Consider the following 13952-nt stretch of genomic DNA (forward strand, 5'->3'; position numbering starts at 1 on the left):
GTTGACTTTATCAAAAGTGTATATACAGAACTGAACTAGGTCTCCAGCTTTCTTTTTAATGAACGAGAAAGAATTATATTTCTAGTGCACCATGGTAAAGTAAACTATTTGAGAAACAACCTAAACTTTTCTTTCCACTGCAATGAAGGGAAGGGATTCATTAGCTCAGATGTAGGCATCTATGATGAGGTTATCTGCATAGAGGACACCTATTGCAAGAAATCCCATTCCGGCCGTCTCATGAATCACACTAGGCACATAGCACCAGGAGAGAGAATATTCTCAGAGTATGAAGTTTTCTTTTCTTGAACAACATAGCAGATACGGACTCGGTGCAAGTTCTGGCATCTCTAATCAGTTTTCTCAATGAAACAAAAAGACGAAGATCTCAGGCACTCTATTTACCGCCTGGCTTAAATCATTTCAAAAACTAAGCTATCTCATCAGCAGACATAAATACCAGCAGTTTTAAAAAGCTGACTTGTAGCCTTCTCTCAAAATTTCAATGTTTAGTTCATCAGTGCACATCTCTGTGAAAAGTCGTTCATCATCTTCAGCAATGTGCCAAATTCCAGAATGGGAAAGGTGACAGTTCTGAATGATCCATGGCATTTTTTCAGGTTGTGTGCCACACAGGTAGCTACCAAAGCAAACAGTGTGGAAGTCACTCATGTATAACAGCCCTCATCCCTCCAGAGTTGGGCATTGCTCTCCACGCACTCCTAGGAGCCACACTGTGATGTGCTTTAATTAATTGCTTACCCTATAATAGTTTTCTTTCAAGCTAATCTCAAGTGAGGACCCTGTGATTTGTCACTGCCCTTCAGAAACTACAAATAACATTATGATTGGGATTTGATGCTTCAGATTTCTGCTGGCTACATGAGACATTGCTTCCTGGCAGTCTTGCATATCTAACTATTGCTCATTTTTAACGTAGGGGGAATGTAGACCAGCAGTGAGGTGATCCTGTACTGCCATGGATCTACCACTATTAAAACTGCAATGACTGTAAAACAAGTAACTGCTTTATTATTCTTTACAATCAAGTCAATAAAAATAAAGCAAAGACAAGACAAAAGCAAAACATTATTTAGAGTGACTATAGAAGTAATCAATAATTTATTGGTCTAAATTTAAGTACATAACTATAAATCATTATTTGATTGTCAGAATATAGATTGCATCTTTAAAGCAACAAATATATGCATTCACATTTCTCGTGGTTAAAAATTCAGATGCAAGTTAAGTCAATTATATTTCTGAACATTTAACTTCTCATTAGAGATGCTGCCTGTAATTTGATTCCCAGTCTGTTTGGATGTCAGAAGTTGTTTTTCTAACTCACTGGCTGCAATTTTTGCACCCAGTGTAAGGAAAATAACCAGTTAAAATGTGAATGGAATTAAAATGTAAGAGCATGCATATTCATGTTTAGCTAAATGAATTACATAGATACTGAACATGACTGATTTTTTGAAATTGATGCAGTTGACTCCACTTTTCAGACAGTGAAAATGGTTAAAGATTCAAAAATCCTTATTTTTCAGGTTTGCATTCAAAAGATTTTGTTTCTAGTCAGTGCCTGTGTAGTTTTCCTTTATATTGAATAAGTTCCCATTCCTGCCTGAGGATCTTCTAAGAGTAATCAGGGAGCAAAACAGTTTAAATCTTAGCAAATTAAAAATTCATAAGCTGCATACATCTGTAGCTGCATGTGATACATGTGCAGCATTCACCATTTTTCTTTGCTCCACAGGATGGACTGGATGTTAAGTTGATAGGAAGCCTTTGAACATTAATTCTGAGAAGTGTGCAGACTCAGATCTGTTTCACATGAGTTCTCAGACATCCTAGTGATAAATCTTCAGGATACTACTATCGTTTGTCCGAGGAGTGCATTTCTTAATAGATTTCTATGTGTTTGGCTTTTGTCTGCCTTTTTTATCTTCTGGAATGAGTGTAACAACATCAGCGTTACATTTCCATCCACCTGTTCCCAATGAAAAGAACCTCCTTATCACAGGCACTGCTGAAGTGTCTTTCTACTCTCAGTTAATTATCAGGGTTGTTTAATGCAGCAATTCAGAATAACACGTTTATTATAATGATGAAAAATTAGCCTTTCATTAGAATTGACTTCCTGCTTGTTTTAGGCTATTGACAGTATTCATCAAGTGGGCGTCTACTGCTTAGCTCTGGTACCAGCCAACACACTCCCCAAGACGCCGCTGGGAGGAATACACCTGTCAGAAACCAAACAGCTTTTCTTGGAAGGATCGCTGCATCCTTGTAACGTGCTGATGTGTCCCCACACATGTGTAACAAATCTGCCAAAACCAAGGCAAAAACAGCCAGGTAAGATGAGTGGGAGCAAATGAATTGTGGCTTTTAGTGTGTGCTTACGGTACAGTAAAGAGTGAAATCAAATAGCTGTTAATGGAGGTGAGAATCAACTCCATCAGCTGTTCATGTTAAGTATACTAGGCAGCATCTATGAAGAATATGTTCAGAAGGAAAAATGCTGTAAAATGCTCTTCATTAGTAAAGGTGAAATTTCTGCTGCTCTAAAAGGCCACAGCTGACGTTCTTCTCATAGTCCTGGTCTCTTGTGTCTAAAGTATATAAACTGAGACTGAAACAGAAAAACAGCCTCCAAATAAGGCTGTTTATTATTAAATAAGCCGAGTTTATTAAAGAGAAAGAAGATAGTTGACACTAAATAGCAAATTTAGAAGAACAACAAGTAGTTAAAAACAGATTGTGAATCAAGAGAAACCAAGAATTTGGATAAGTTTTTTTACCTTAGGAGGGAGGTTCTGCATTATTTTTACAGTAGGTATATCTGAGGGGAAAACCAAGCTAGTTTAAGATGAGCTCTGCAGTTAAATATATATATAGTAGAGATGGGGTGAATCCAGACCTGTCTTCCATGTACATCAACCAAAATTTGTATCGACAGAGATATACTCGAGATTCTGTGCTGTGGATAGCAATGAGGAAAATTTGTAGTACCAAAGAAATACAAATATTTTCCATTCACAAGCAGAGAATTTTTATTGCATTTAACATATCTCTGATTTATTCTAGAAATTGGCCCTGCCTCTGTGATGGTAGGGAACTTGGTCTCTGGAAAAAGAATTGCACAGGCCAGTGGTAGAGATTTGGGGCAAATAGAAGATAATGATCAAGCCAGAAAGGTAAGTAGAAATTTCCTAATATGTCTTCTATTTAGTTAATTAGCAACAGGAGACATAGCAGTACATAGATGATATTATTATTTCTGAATTGGTTTGTTACATGTTAATACTAACAAACTAACACATTTTAAGGTGCACCTTATAGATAAATATAAAATAGACATGAGAGGAGATCACTGCTTTTCTCGTGTATATGTTGTTCTACTGGGATACACGGGACAACAGAAAATAATGGTAGAATGTGTTAATGGGTCTTTTATCAGTAATCACCCTATATTATGTCATCATTACTAAGTAGAGCGGAGTCCAAGGAATCTAATTTGCATATATGGTCATGACTTTTTTAGTTATTATTTTGATTCTGTTTCAGTTCAGCTCTTTTGGGAGCTTATGTGAATAATCAAATTAACAAACTTCAAACTGTATCTGTGTATATATCTATATGTGTATTTATAGTGAGAAAAAGGAGTAGGACTAAGAACAGAAATTGTGCTTAAACTCTGAGAGATTAGGAAGAAGTTCTTTATTGTTTTGAAAGTATATGTAGAATTTATCACCATCTCAGCAGTGACCTAAGTTCCAGAGAGGCCTCTATTGCTGTGTCAGAACACATTGCTATAAATGTATGATGATAAGAGAATCAATTCATGTTTAGTGTTTCATGGTTACTGACATAAAGCTCAGAATATAAATAGGAAAGATAAATTCACACAAAAAATGTGTTTTTTAAAGCTGAGAAGTTATTTAGTGCCATGACTGTAAGTCTTCTTTCTTTTAGTTCCTCTTCCTCTCAGAAGTTTTACAGTGGAGAGCTCAGACCACTCCTGACCATGTGCTTTACACACTACTTAACTGCAGGGTAAGCAGTGCAGACCGGTGCTCTAACAAGCTGCAGTGTGGCAAATGACAGGCTGGTGTTCCAACTGCACCTGCTTGCACTTTGTCTGGACATGGCTCTTTCTGTTTCTTTTTCCATTACTACCCAGCTGCTATATTTATTATCCATGGAGGCAGAGAGGAAAAGAGAATAATAATTGCCAAATATCAAAATACAAATTGCTTTTGTATCAGGCACCCCATCTTATACATTTCTCATTTCTTTCGGTACCACATACACGTGGGTGAGCTGCAACTGTAAATCTATTTCAATACTCTTTATTCTGATACCAAAGAGTATTCCTTAGTACTGCTCACAATCTTGGTTTCTAATTTGAAAAGCACAAGCTTGGTGAAATCAAAGCACTTTTTCTACGTAAAGTGATGATGATGATGATGATTGGTTTTGAGACTGGGCCATCTGCAAGGAGATGCACGAATGGGGAAAGGAGTCAAAGAGAAGAGATGTGTTCAAGAATCCAGCTGGGTCTGCAGAGGATCATTTGTGCATCTCTCTACATAGCTTGATGCCAGCCTGCCATAACATTTCATTGACTATCAAAAATGAATGACTTCATATCAAAAGGTACAGAGCTCAAGTTTACTGAGACTGTTGGCAGGCTTCCTACACAATTGTATATGACAAACCTGTAATTCCCAAGACCACTGCAGAGCAGGAAAGCCTGATTTCAAACCACCCTGCCTTAGTGCCAATAGACATATCAGTCAAAACTGGGAAACGTATCTAGTATGTGAGGGTCTTATGGAAAGGAAGGGTTTGAGATATTCACCTGTGCCACCTGGAATAGCTGGCATTTGTTCTTAGCCCATATGGTCCCTGAACAGCTAAGGTGGTATAATAAACCTCCAGCAATTTGTGAACATCTGCTGGATGACCAGTTTTTGTACTTACAGGGTATGCTCCCATAGCCCATATTACAGTGGTGGTATGGAAGTTCTGTTTGAGGCTACAAATGAGTCATTAAGCTAATTTGTTTTAATTCAGAGCAGTAGCTAGTGCTGTGTGAAGATTTCCATTTTTTACAGACAATGGTGAAATAGTAATTTAATTATCTGCAACAAAGCAGAAAAGTTGAGAGAGAATGCTGTTCATAGGTGCACTATTGCAAAGTTGAATTAGTGGATTGTCCTGTAAGTGAGGAGCAGAGATGCTATGAGAAAGATACCATGCTGTCCCATCTCCTCCACACAGGCTGTTGCTTTTCAGCTTTAAGTAATGCCAGACTTTGCATGCTGGCACAAGGGTTCAGACAGTGGGAGAGAAGGATACAATGCGGAGAGTGAGGATTAATGAAATAATTGATTGTTCCTTACAAGCGAAAAACAGTTCAATTTTGAGATTCAGTTTTTCTGCTCCTTTAATACTCCCAGTGTGGAGTATGTCCTCTTGTGAAATTTGAGAGATTTGTTGTTTTATGGGGAGATTCATTGTCTAATGGAAAGAAGTGACAGGGCTGGTGAGTTTTAGCCAAAGCAAACTTTATTACCCATCTTGAATCTTAGTACTTTTGTAATTTTTTTCCCTTTTTGTCTACCTTGCATCTTGTATGTAGGCATTGTTCTCAAACATCCAGACATCTCACAGATGATGACTAATAGAAATTCACTGAGATCAGAAATTTCCTGTAACCCAAGCATTTTGAGAAATTAGATTTCTAGCTTAGTGCAGTGCCTTGTTTCTATGGTATGGGTTTCAGGTATGAAACCCAAAGGGAACAGTTACCTCTGCTCACCCACAATTCTTCACCAACAGCAGAATTCTTCCCAGCACTCCATATAAATACTGCCTTTCTTCCTGTGCACCTGCAGCAAGTGCCAGAGTTCTTACATGAACTTTGCCCAAATATATGTGATTTGCAGCAATTCCCCTTCTATGTCAGTAAGACTTGTGGTTATGGTGTATGTGGGAAGCTAAAGGGTCCGTCTCCCCCTGGCTATTGAAGCAGGAAATGTCTTGAAAGAAGAAAGTGAATGCAGGTGCATTCCTATTGGAAAGCCTACTGTGAGCGACTACTCAGATGTTGGATTGCTTTGGCCACGTCTAGGGCTGGTCGTGGTTGCATGTGTCGTTAGAAAAAGTTCTTGCAGTTGAACTATCCAGAAAACCAATTAAAATGTCCTGAACTGCATCTTTTTTTCCTGTTATCTTGAGCTCTTTCTTGACAGTGTTTGAGGTGTGACGTTTCTAAATGCCAAGTGGTGCATGATAACATGCTGTGACCCTACTTCCAGATCTTTCTCCAGCTGCTCTCTCCTCTCTGAAGCTTGTGATCAATATGTACTGTGGTGGTGTGAAGGACAGTGCTGATTAATTGAAATCAGCAGTCAAGCCAAATCCTTAGCAGCTCTTGCCCTGTTTTAATATAATTCAATGAATATTTCTGTAAAACAGAAGACCTTATTACTATCACGATACAGTATTTTTTAATTGTGTTGCATTGCACTTTTGAGGCACTGATTTTATAGAAGAATATGTTAGCTTTTTTTTCTTCTATGAGTTTATTCATCTTCTCTTTTTCAAGTGCTTGTCATATGTGCTGGTTGTATCAGAGCAGTGATGGAGACTGAAATCCTCTTTCTCCCCAGAGGAGGTGCAGCACAGCCTTCCTTTCCCATACTGTCCCATCTCTTTACTTCAGCCCAGACCTGGCTGATCAGCTCTAGCAGCAGTCAGTCTCCTGATTGCTCATTCATTCTTTGACTTCTCTTCAGAGTTGTGAGATCTTGCAGTGAATTCTGTGATACATACATACATATATATCTATATGTATATTTGTATGTATGCATGTATTTATCTCTTCAGAGCATGCAAGAATTCAGTTTAAAACACCATGTTTGTTTGAAAATTTTGAGACGGTGCTATCTGAATTGACAAACTCTGGGTTTTTTTGTTTGGTTGGTTGGTTGCTTTTTTTTTTGGCTTACTGACCAGAGTCATTTAAATTCAATAAATGTCTTTTCTGTTTCATGTATATGCATGTGCTTAGCTCTTGTTCTAGACTAATTCTCTTCCCCTGTCACAAAGCATTGTTTTCTCTGATGCCTTTTGTCTCATCTTTGAAAGTATTTCCCCTGTGCCATTTGGCTTCATTCCAAGGTGCAGACAGTGAGATGCAGTTTTCAGGATTACTCTCCGCAGATTCTCAGGATTGCTGCAGAAGACCACAAAAGCACTTTCCTGGCTGTAGCAGGAATGCTGCATGTGTAGCAAGAGAAGGAGTACAGTTTACATGAGCATGACATTGACATGCTACTGTGACTTCCTTGGTTAGAAAGGCAGCACTTTTGAGGACACTGAGTACAGAGAGAGGAATGGAGAATGCTCCCTTCCTTAACAAGCATCCTTTTTCCCTCCAGCTACAGTTTGGCTTAAGACTGAAAGTTTCCTTATTTAAGGTGAATGTGTGACACATTGTGGCTTTAGGAAACTGCAGCACCTCATCCAGTAGCTTCTACGCTGCAGAGGAGAGCAAAGATCAATGCAGTGCATTGTCTTCTGTGACATTTATTTTTCTTCCTGTGCAGGGAACAATAGCCAACTCATTAACGTGTGTCCAGCTACATAAGCGAGCAGAGAAGATAGCCGTCATGCTGATGGAGAGGGGGCATTTGCAAGATGGAGACCATGTGGCTTTGGTTTACCCACCAGGTAAAGAACCGTGTTCAGCACCTTGGTGCTCCCAAAAGTTTATCATGAGCCTGTAGAACAGTGCAGTACAGGTGGTACCAGCCTGTGAACCAGGTGAACTGGCAACAAACAAAATGTTTGTCTTATGTGCATTTCTCTGAACTTAGTCAAATGTATTTAGAAGATTTTTTCTCCATGTATGTGTATGAACATAGATACTATATTCTATGGGTTCATATTAAGATTAAGTGGTACTTTTAAAACCCCTCTCATATAAGCATTCAAATCTAAACAGTAATTCACTTCTTTGCTTTTAGTTTGCTAGAAACACACTATTTTATGAGCCTGTGGTTCTGCTAAAATATTCCATCTGCTGAGCGTTCTTAGGTTCACCTGTCAAATTTCTGTTTGAAAGTACTGCATTTCATGGGGATAAAGCAGCAGTACCTGGGAAGTAATCAACCTTATTAGAGCAGAAATATGATAAATAGTAGATCATTAAGAAATACCCAAAAATAATCAGTACTTTATATATATGTAGATCATTAACCTATACAGCTCCGTGGTTAGAATTTTTCTACTTTGACATATGGACTTTAAGCTTGTATTAACCAGTACCATCTTTGACATTTGTTTAAAATTATTCCTGATCTAGTACTGCTCTTTTATCTTTAGCATTTTGTATGTCTTGATGAAATAAAGTCTCATTTTAAGTCTGGATTGTGGTATTTCAGTAGAAAGGGACTGCAAGATAATGGTTAAATCATTATCATTTTTAAGCGATTTCTCAATGGTTAATATGAGGAAACCTTTTCCACAAAAGAAATGTGTGTTTTGAACTTAAGGTTTTATTTCCTGCTTTTCACTTGCCCTGCATAAATCATACTATCAGAGGAGCAGTAAACCTATCTGTACTCCAGATCTGTTTCCAGTGGAAGAGTAAAACAGTCCCCACTTTTATCTTGGCAGAGCCTGCATACAGAACGAAAGAACCATCAAACAGAAGTCACAGGGTCTTTATGCTATTGTCAGCTCAGCTTCTTTCTGTGGCCTGAAGTGTCCACAGTCTGACATCTGCAGTCAATATTTATATGGAGGAATGCTTAGTTTTATGTTAGGAGCAGGGATTCAAAGCCAAGGTTTCATTTTTGATTGTGAAATTTCAGGTAGATAAATCAAAGCTGTATGTCTGAAGTTAAAAATGGCATGAGGAAGAAGTCTAACAAACCTTCAGATGATCCTCATACAACTGATAGGAACATTGTACTCCCTTATCCTTTTGCTGGGACACTCCACTTCTTGAAACTCACTTATGTGTAAATGGAATTTAGGAAGATAATTCATCTGTGGAAATCATCTTTTTACCTGTTACTTCCTGGTCATATAAGTAGAACTCACCAAAATGATGATATCTGGCTTCAGCTTTGTGTGTTGTCACTGGTTTTTCATGCTCAGAACAGTGCAATTGAAAGTAATCAGTGAAGCTGAACAAATACTGACAAGGGACTGAAAAAGAAGTCTGTTAAAGGACTTAGTCACTCATTTAACCTTCTGAGTTGAATCCCAAATAATATTTATGCTGACATAGATGTCTGTGATTAAATGATTTGATTTTGAGGGGAGGATTTTTGTTTTGTTCTTCATGCAGGAATAGACCTGATTGCTGCATTTTATGGTTGCCTGTATGCAGGCTGTGTGCCAATAACAGTTCGACCTCCGCATCCCCAGAACATAGCGACAACGTTACCTACTGTGAAGATGATTGTGGAGGTGAGCAGGCATCTGAAAGTGCACAAGCAGATGAAATGGGCAGTGGACTTGTGTCCTAGTGGACTGGCATTTGGGAACAGTATGAATGGGTTAAGCAGGTGATGCTGGGTGGAGTTACTGTTAAATGGGTGATAATGAGTTACAGTTAAATAGGTGATGTTATAGATTGAAGGATTGTATTCCTTCCAGAATTCCAAGATTTCAGTGTGCTTCAGAGTAGATACTGTTTGACAACATGCAACCCTGACTTCCACCGTCAAGGTTTTCCTGCAGTTATGATACACCATCCAGGAAATTTAGCAATGTGCCAAGCATGGGAGGGTTCCCCACCTGGCAATGCTACACTCAGCATCGATAGAAGTCCCAATGGAAAAGCTTTTCCCACTGGAAAGCTTAGCTTGGCTCATGCTGAACTCTGCAAACCAAATTGTTTTGCAGTTTGAAGCAATTACAAAATTATGATGTGAAGATATTGGTTGGTGGTTCTATTTTTGTCTGGGGAAGTATTACTCTGGCTTTTTATTTAATACTTCATTTTGGTATTTTGACTTCATCTGATCACATTTTATCTTTGATGCTCATCAGTAATTGCGTTCCTAATCTGTTGAATGGAATTCCAAATCTCTGAAATAACAGAAGTTGAAACAAATGTGATTTTATTGATAATTTCAACTGGAGATAGTTATAATTTGGTCCTTTCCTCACTGTATCAGATGCCTCAAAATGTCAGTAGAGGTATGAGAAAATGGCGTATTGTCTTCAGGATTCTTATTATTTGGTGTTTTGCCACTTGGCGTTTTTAAGCATCAGCTGTTTAAGTCATATGAAAGCTGCTGAAGTGGTATAAAATGAATTATATTGTTTCTCCCGTTTCTCCTTTGATGTCTAATAGACCAACCAGGTCTGACTGGTCTCTCACTGAATAAAGTAGGGCAGGTCTAAGCTGACTTGCAAGCATTGTGTCTTCAAGACATAAAGACTGACTATAAATAAAATATTGGAAATTATTAGTGATATTAATGCCAATCTTGAAAAACTCTCAGCTCTGTTTTATACATTTTTTTCTTTCATTTTGGAGAGGGATGACCTTGTGGAAGTTAAAATACTGAGTTGTTATAATCAGAAAGAAATATTCTTGTAGTTGCTACTAAGATATTTTTTAAATGGATCTAAAAGGAGGGCATCTTCAGCATGTATCATCTAAAATTCAGAGCAGATGGTAGTTACAGTAAATTCTCCATTTCTTAGTGGAGCTTGCACAATCTTTGGTCTAGAGTTACTTTTGACAGTATCAGAAGAATTCCCAATGCTTTATCACTAGCACTAGAATCAGGAATATATGGCTAACATAAAATTGACTAAAGATAGTAAAATGCTCATATAAGTGTCAGGCTAGGTTTTGGTTTATGTTAAAATATTGTTTATAAACCAAGATATATTATCTTGATATAGGAAAGGTTCTGGTCACAGTCTTCTGTACTGGCATCCTGGGTTGATAAGTGATATAATGCACTGGAAGAGTCACATTCTCGCTGTTAACGTGCCTTTAGTTTCATTCCAACAGTCTGCTCAAAATGCAATTTTAATGTAATTTGTAAAACTCGTATGGCTTTGTCTGCTTTGTGAGCTGAATTTTTTGTGGATCTTTTCACCTCCTGATTAGAAAATATGAGACTAATGTATCTGTGTCCTGTTCTGGCATAAGACATAAGACAAATCATAGTCTTGCTCATTTTTAGAAGAATTAATCAGCATCCTATTGTGTTATTATTTGTTTGTTAAATTCCTAGGTGAGCCGCTCTGCTTGCTTAATGACTACACAATTAATATGCAAATTGTTACGGTCGCGAGAGGCGGCAGCGGCAGTGGATGTCAGAACGTGGCCTCCAGTACTAGATACAGGTGAGTGCCAAGGCTAGGACTCTGCTCTCTTTTTGTCATTATTTGTCAAGCATTGAGAGATCTTTCTGTCGCTGGAGTAAGACACATCCATTCATTCTTTACTTTCACTAGATGACTTGCCAAAGAAACGGCCTGCACAGATCTACAAACCTTCAAACCCTGAAACGCTTGCTTACCTGGACTTCAGCGTCTCTACAACTGGAATGCTAGCAGGGGTAAAGGTAGGAGCTTCTTTTAACAGTTGGCATTCCTGCTCCCATGCCTGATTGGCAGGTAGTAAGTACATCGCTGCATGTTTGTAAATTCTATTGATTTTTGGTAATAGATGTTGAATTGCTTCCTCTCTTACAGTCGTTATTTGATTACTTTAAATTGTCTTTATTGGCTTTTCCATACTCCTATCCAGTGTGCAGGAAGTTATTAGCTCTTCTTCTGCTCCAGCATGCCTGCAGATAGCCTAATAGCTTATCTGCCTGAAACATTCTTTAACAGAAGCATCTATTCGTTCTGTTTTATGAAGGAAATGAGATTTGGTCATCTCTCTTCTAACTTGCTCCAGTACCCATCTATTGTTTGATCCTCATTGCAGCTAACTGCTGGCCATTGTTTTTGAATATTCTCTTTTTCATTTAATTATGGGAACTGTTACATTTCTGGTATATTTACCTTGTACAAGATCAATGTAATCAGCAAACAATGTGTTTATGTGTTTGCTTGATAAGCTTTGGCATGTCGAGCTCTTTAAATCACTATTCTGACATTTCCTCCAAAATGCAACACAGTTTATCAAACCTGATTTTTCTGGCTTGTAACACGTGTTATTCCAGTGTTGGCTTCGGCAGTGCACAGGCAGAAGTAAAATTCCTCTCGTATTATCTGTTACTTTCTTACTCCTATCTGTTGCATATCCAAGGACTGTGATGACTTTGACATCATCCATCTATTTTCAGAAACTGTAAGAAAACAAAACTGAAAACAAAGAAAAGCATTGTTTACCCAGTTCTTAGATGGAAAATTTGAAGCACAAAGTGAAGTGATCTGCCCGAGGTTGACTAATGGCTAAGTGGTTGACCTGGCTTATGGTTATATATCAGACACTCCTAGAAGATTGGTATCATCTAACTTGAGGTGATGAGCTGCTATACCTACTAGACATGGACTAGTCCTTGGGCTCCTCAATAGTCAACAGACAGAAGCAGAGACTTTCGGAGTATAATTCCTCTGGTTTATTTGAAACATCTATTTTTGAATGGGGGTGAATGTCATTTAAGTCTTCATTTCCTCAACAGGGAGTCTTCAATGATTGTTTGAGACATACTCATCTATATTAAATCAGATCTGAATGCCACCTTATCAGACCTATAGAACTGACTACTAATTATACAAAGTCAATATTGGCAGAGCTTTAAAGATAGTCTAGGCTAGGGCGAGGTGAAGAATTTAATGTGGCTAAAGGGAAATACAGATAAATATCTCATGGAATTCTTGATTAGCCCCAGATATCTCAGTCATAAACCCTTCATTTTGCTAAATCAGCAAGTTTATATAAATAGTGCCATCAACTAGATCATTGCCAGTGATTAATTAATTATGGATGGATCACCAGAGGCCTCAAGGCTTGTCATAATGCAGTGGTGATTAATCAAAAACAATGGCTAAATAATTTGCGTGGCTTCTGAAAAGCTGTTAGATGTTTTATAGTCACTTTGGAAGTAGTAAATTCCGCATAGGTTTACTCTCAACTTTTTCCCTAGCTTGAACCCAGTAAGGTGTAAAAAATCACAGAATAACAGCAGTTGTTTTCTCACAGAGTTCAGTTTAATCCTCTGTGGAAAAAATGATCTTGATTGAGCTAGAGAAGAATTAATCTCTTCAAACTGCAGCCATTCACAGTGTGGACGCCTGTTTTGAGCTGGTCATAGTGCATCACTTGGAGCATGTCCAGCTTCAGTTATGGCATTCACAGACAGCAGAGAAAAAATCATGTCTTGAGTGACTTTGTTCTATTTATTAAGGACCAAATAAATTTTACCTCTCAGGTGCTTGATCTCCTCCATTGACTGTAATAGTGTTAAAGGAAACTAGGCCAATATGTAGCAGAGATCAAAGGTTAGATGAATTAAATCCTATCTAGGCTGTCCTTCTAACACAGGCGTGCTTCTGGTTATTAGCAGACAGGACAGGGATTAAAAGAAGTTATTGTGTTCCCACTGTAGTTTGAACTTCTAAGCCAAAATGGGTGAGTCTGTGGGAAACATCCTAACACAGTAGGTGTTGTCAGTAAGGAGATTTAAAATTCCTAGAAAGAGTGCATCAGAAAAGTATCTTTTGATGAGTGTTTGTGTTTCTTTTTTTCACTGGCTTTATCTTGGAGAGCTCTCAAGATTAAACAAAGAAACAAAAGCCTGTTTCTCAGCTAGGAGCTGGTTAACGAGAATGTTTACTGTCTATTGGAGGCTGCTGAATGATTTGCTTCTTACTACCATTCTGCATACAAAAATATCTCTAATTTAAGAAATGTATTGACAATTTTCTGTCTTTATTGTATAAGTAAG

General features: G+C 38.0%; 1 protein-coding gene across 6 annotated transcripts in view; it reads left to right on the plus strand.

The window, feature by feature from the left end:
* Window positions 1–13952, plus strand: part of DIP2C (disco interacting protein 2 homolog C) — a 290929-nt gene that overhangs the window by 225887 nt on the left and 51090 nt on the right. For all 6 annotated transcript variants that reach the window (XM_042817356.1, XM_042817357.1, XM_042817358.1 and 3 more), the window contains 7 exons: window positions 2157–2358; window positions 3091–3200; window positions 3979–4059; window positions 7623–7746; window positions 9374–9495; window positions 11286–11397; window positions 11509–11618. In XM_042817356.1, coding sequence (XP_042673290.1) covers window positions 2157–2358; window positions 3091–3200; window positions 3979–4059; window positions 7623–7746; window positions 9374–9495; window positions 11286–11397; window positions 11509–11618 — 861 coding nt within the window. The remainder of the gene's footprint in view (window positions 1–2156; window positions 2359–3090; window positions 3201–3978; window positions 4060–7622; window positions 7747–9373; window positions 9496–11285; window positions 11398–11508; window positions 11619–13952) is intronic.

Source organism: Centrocercus urophasianus, unplaced genomic scaffold (genome assembly GCF_019232065.1).
Source record: "Centrocercus urophasianus isolate 14NV4802_14NV808 unplaced genomic scaffold, USGS_Curo_1.0 seq_16, whole genome shotgun sequence".
NCBI classification, from domain to species: domain Eukaryota; kingdom Metazoa; phylum Chordata; class Aves; order Galliformes; family Phasianidae; genus Centrocercus; species Centrocercus urophasianus.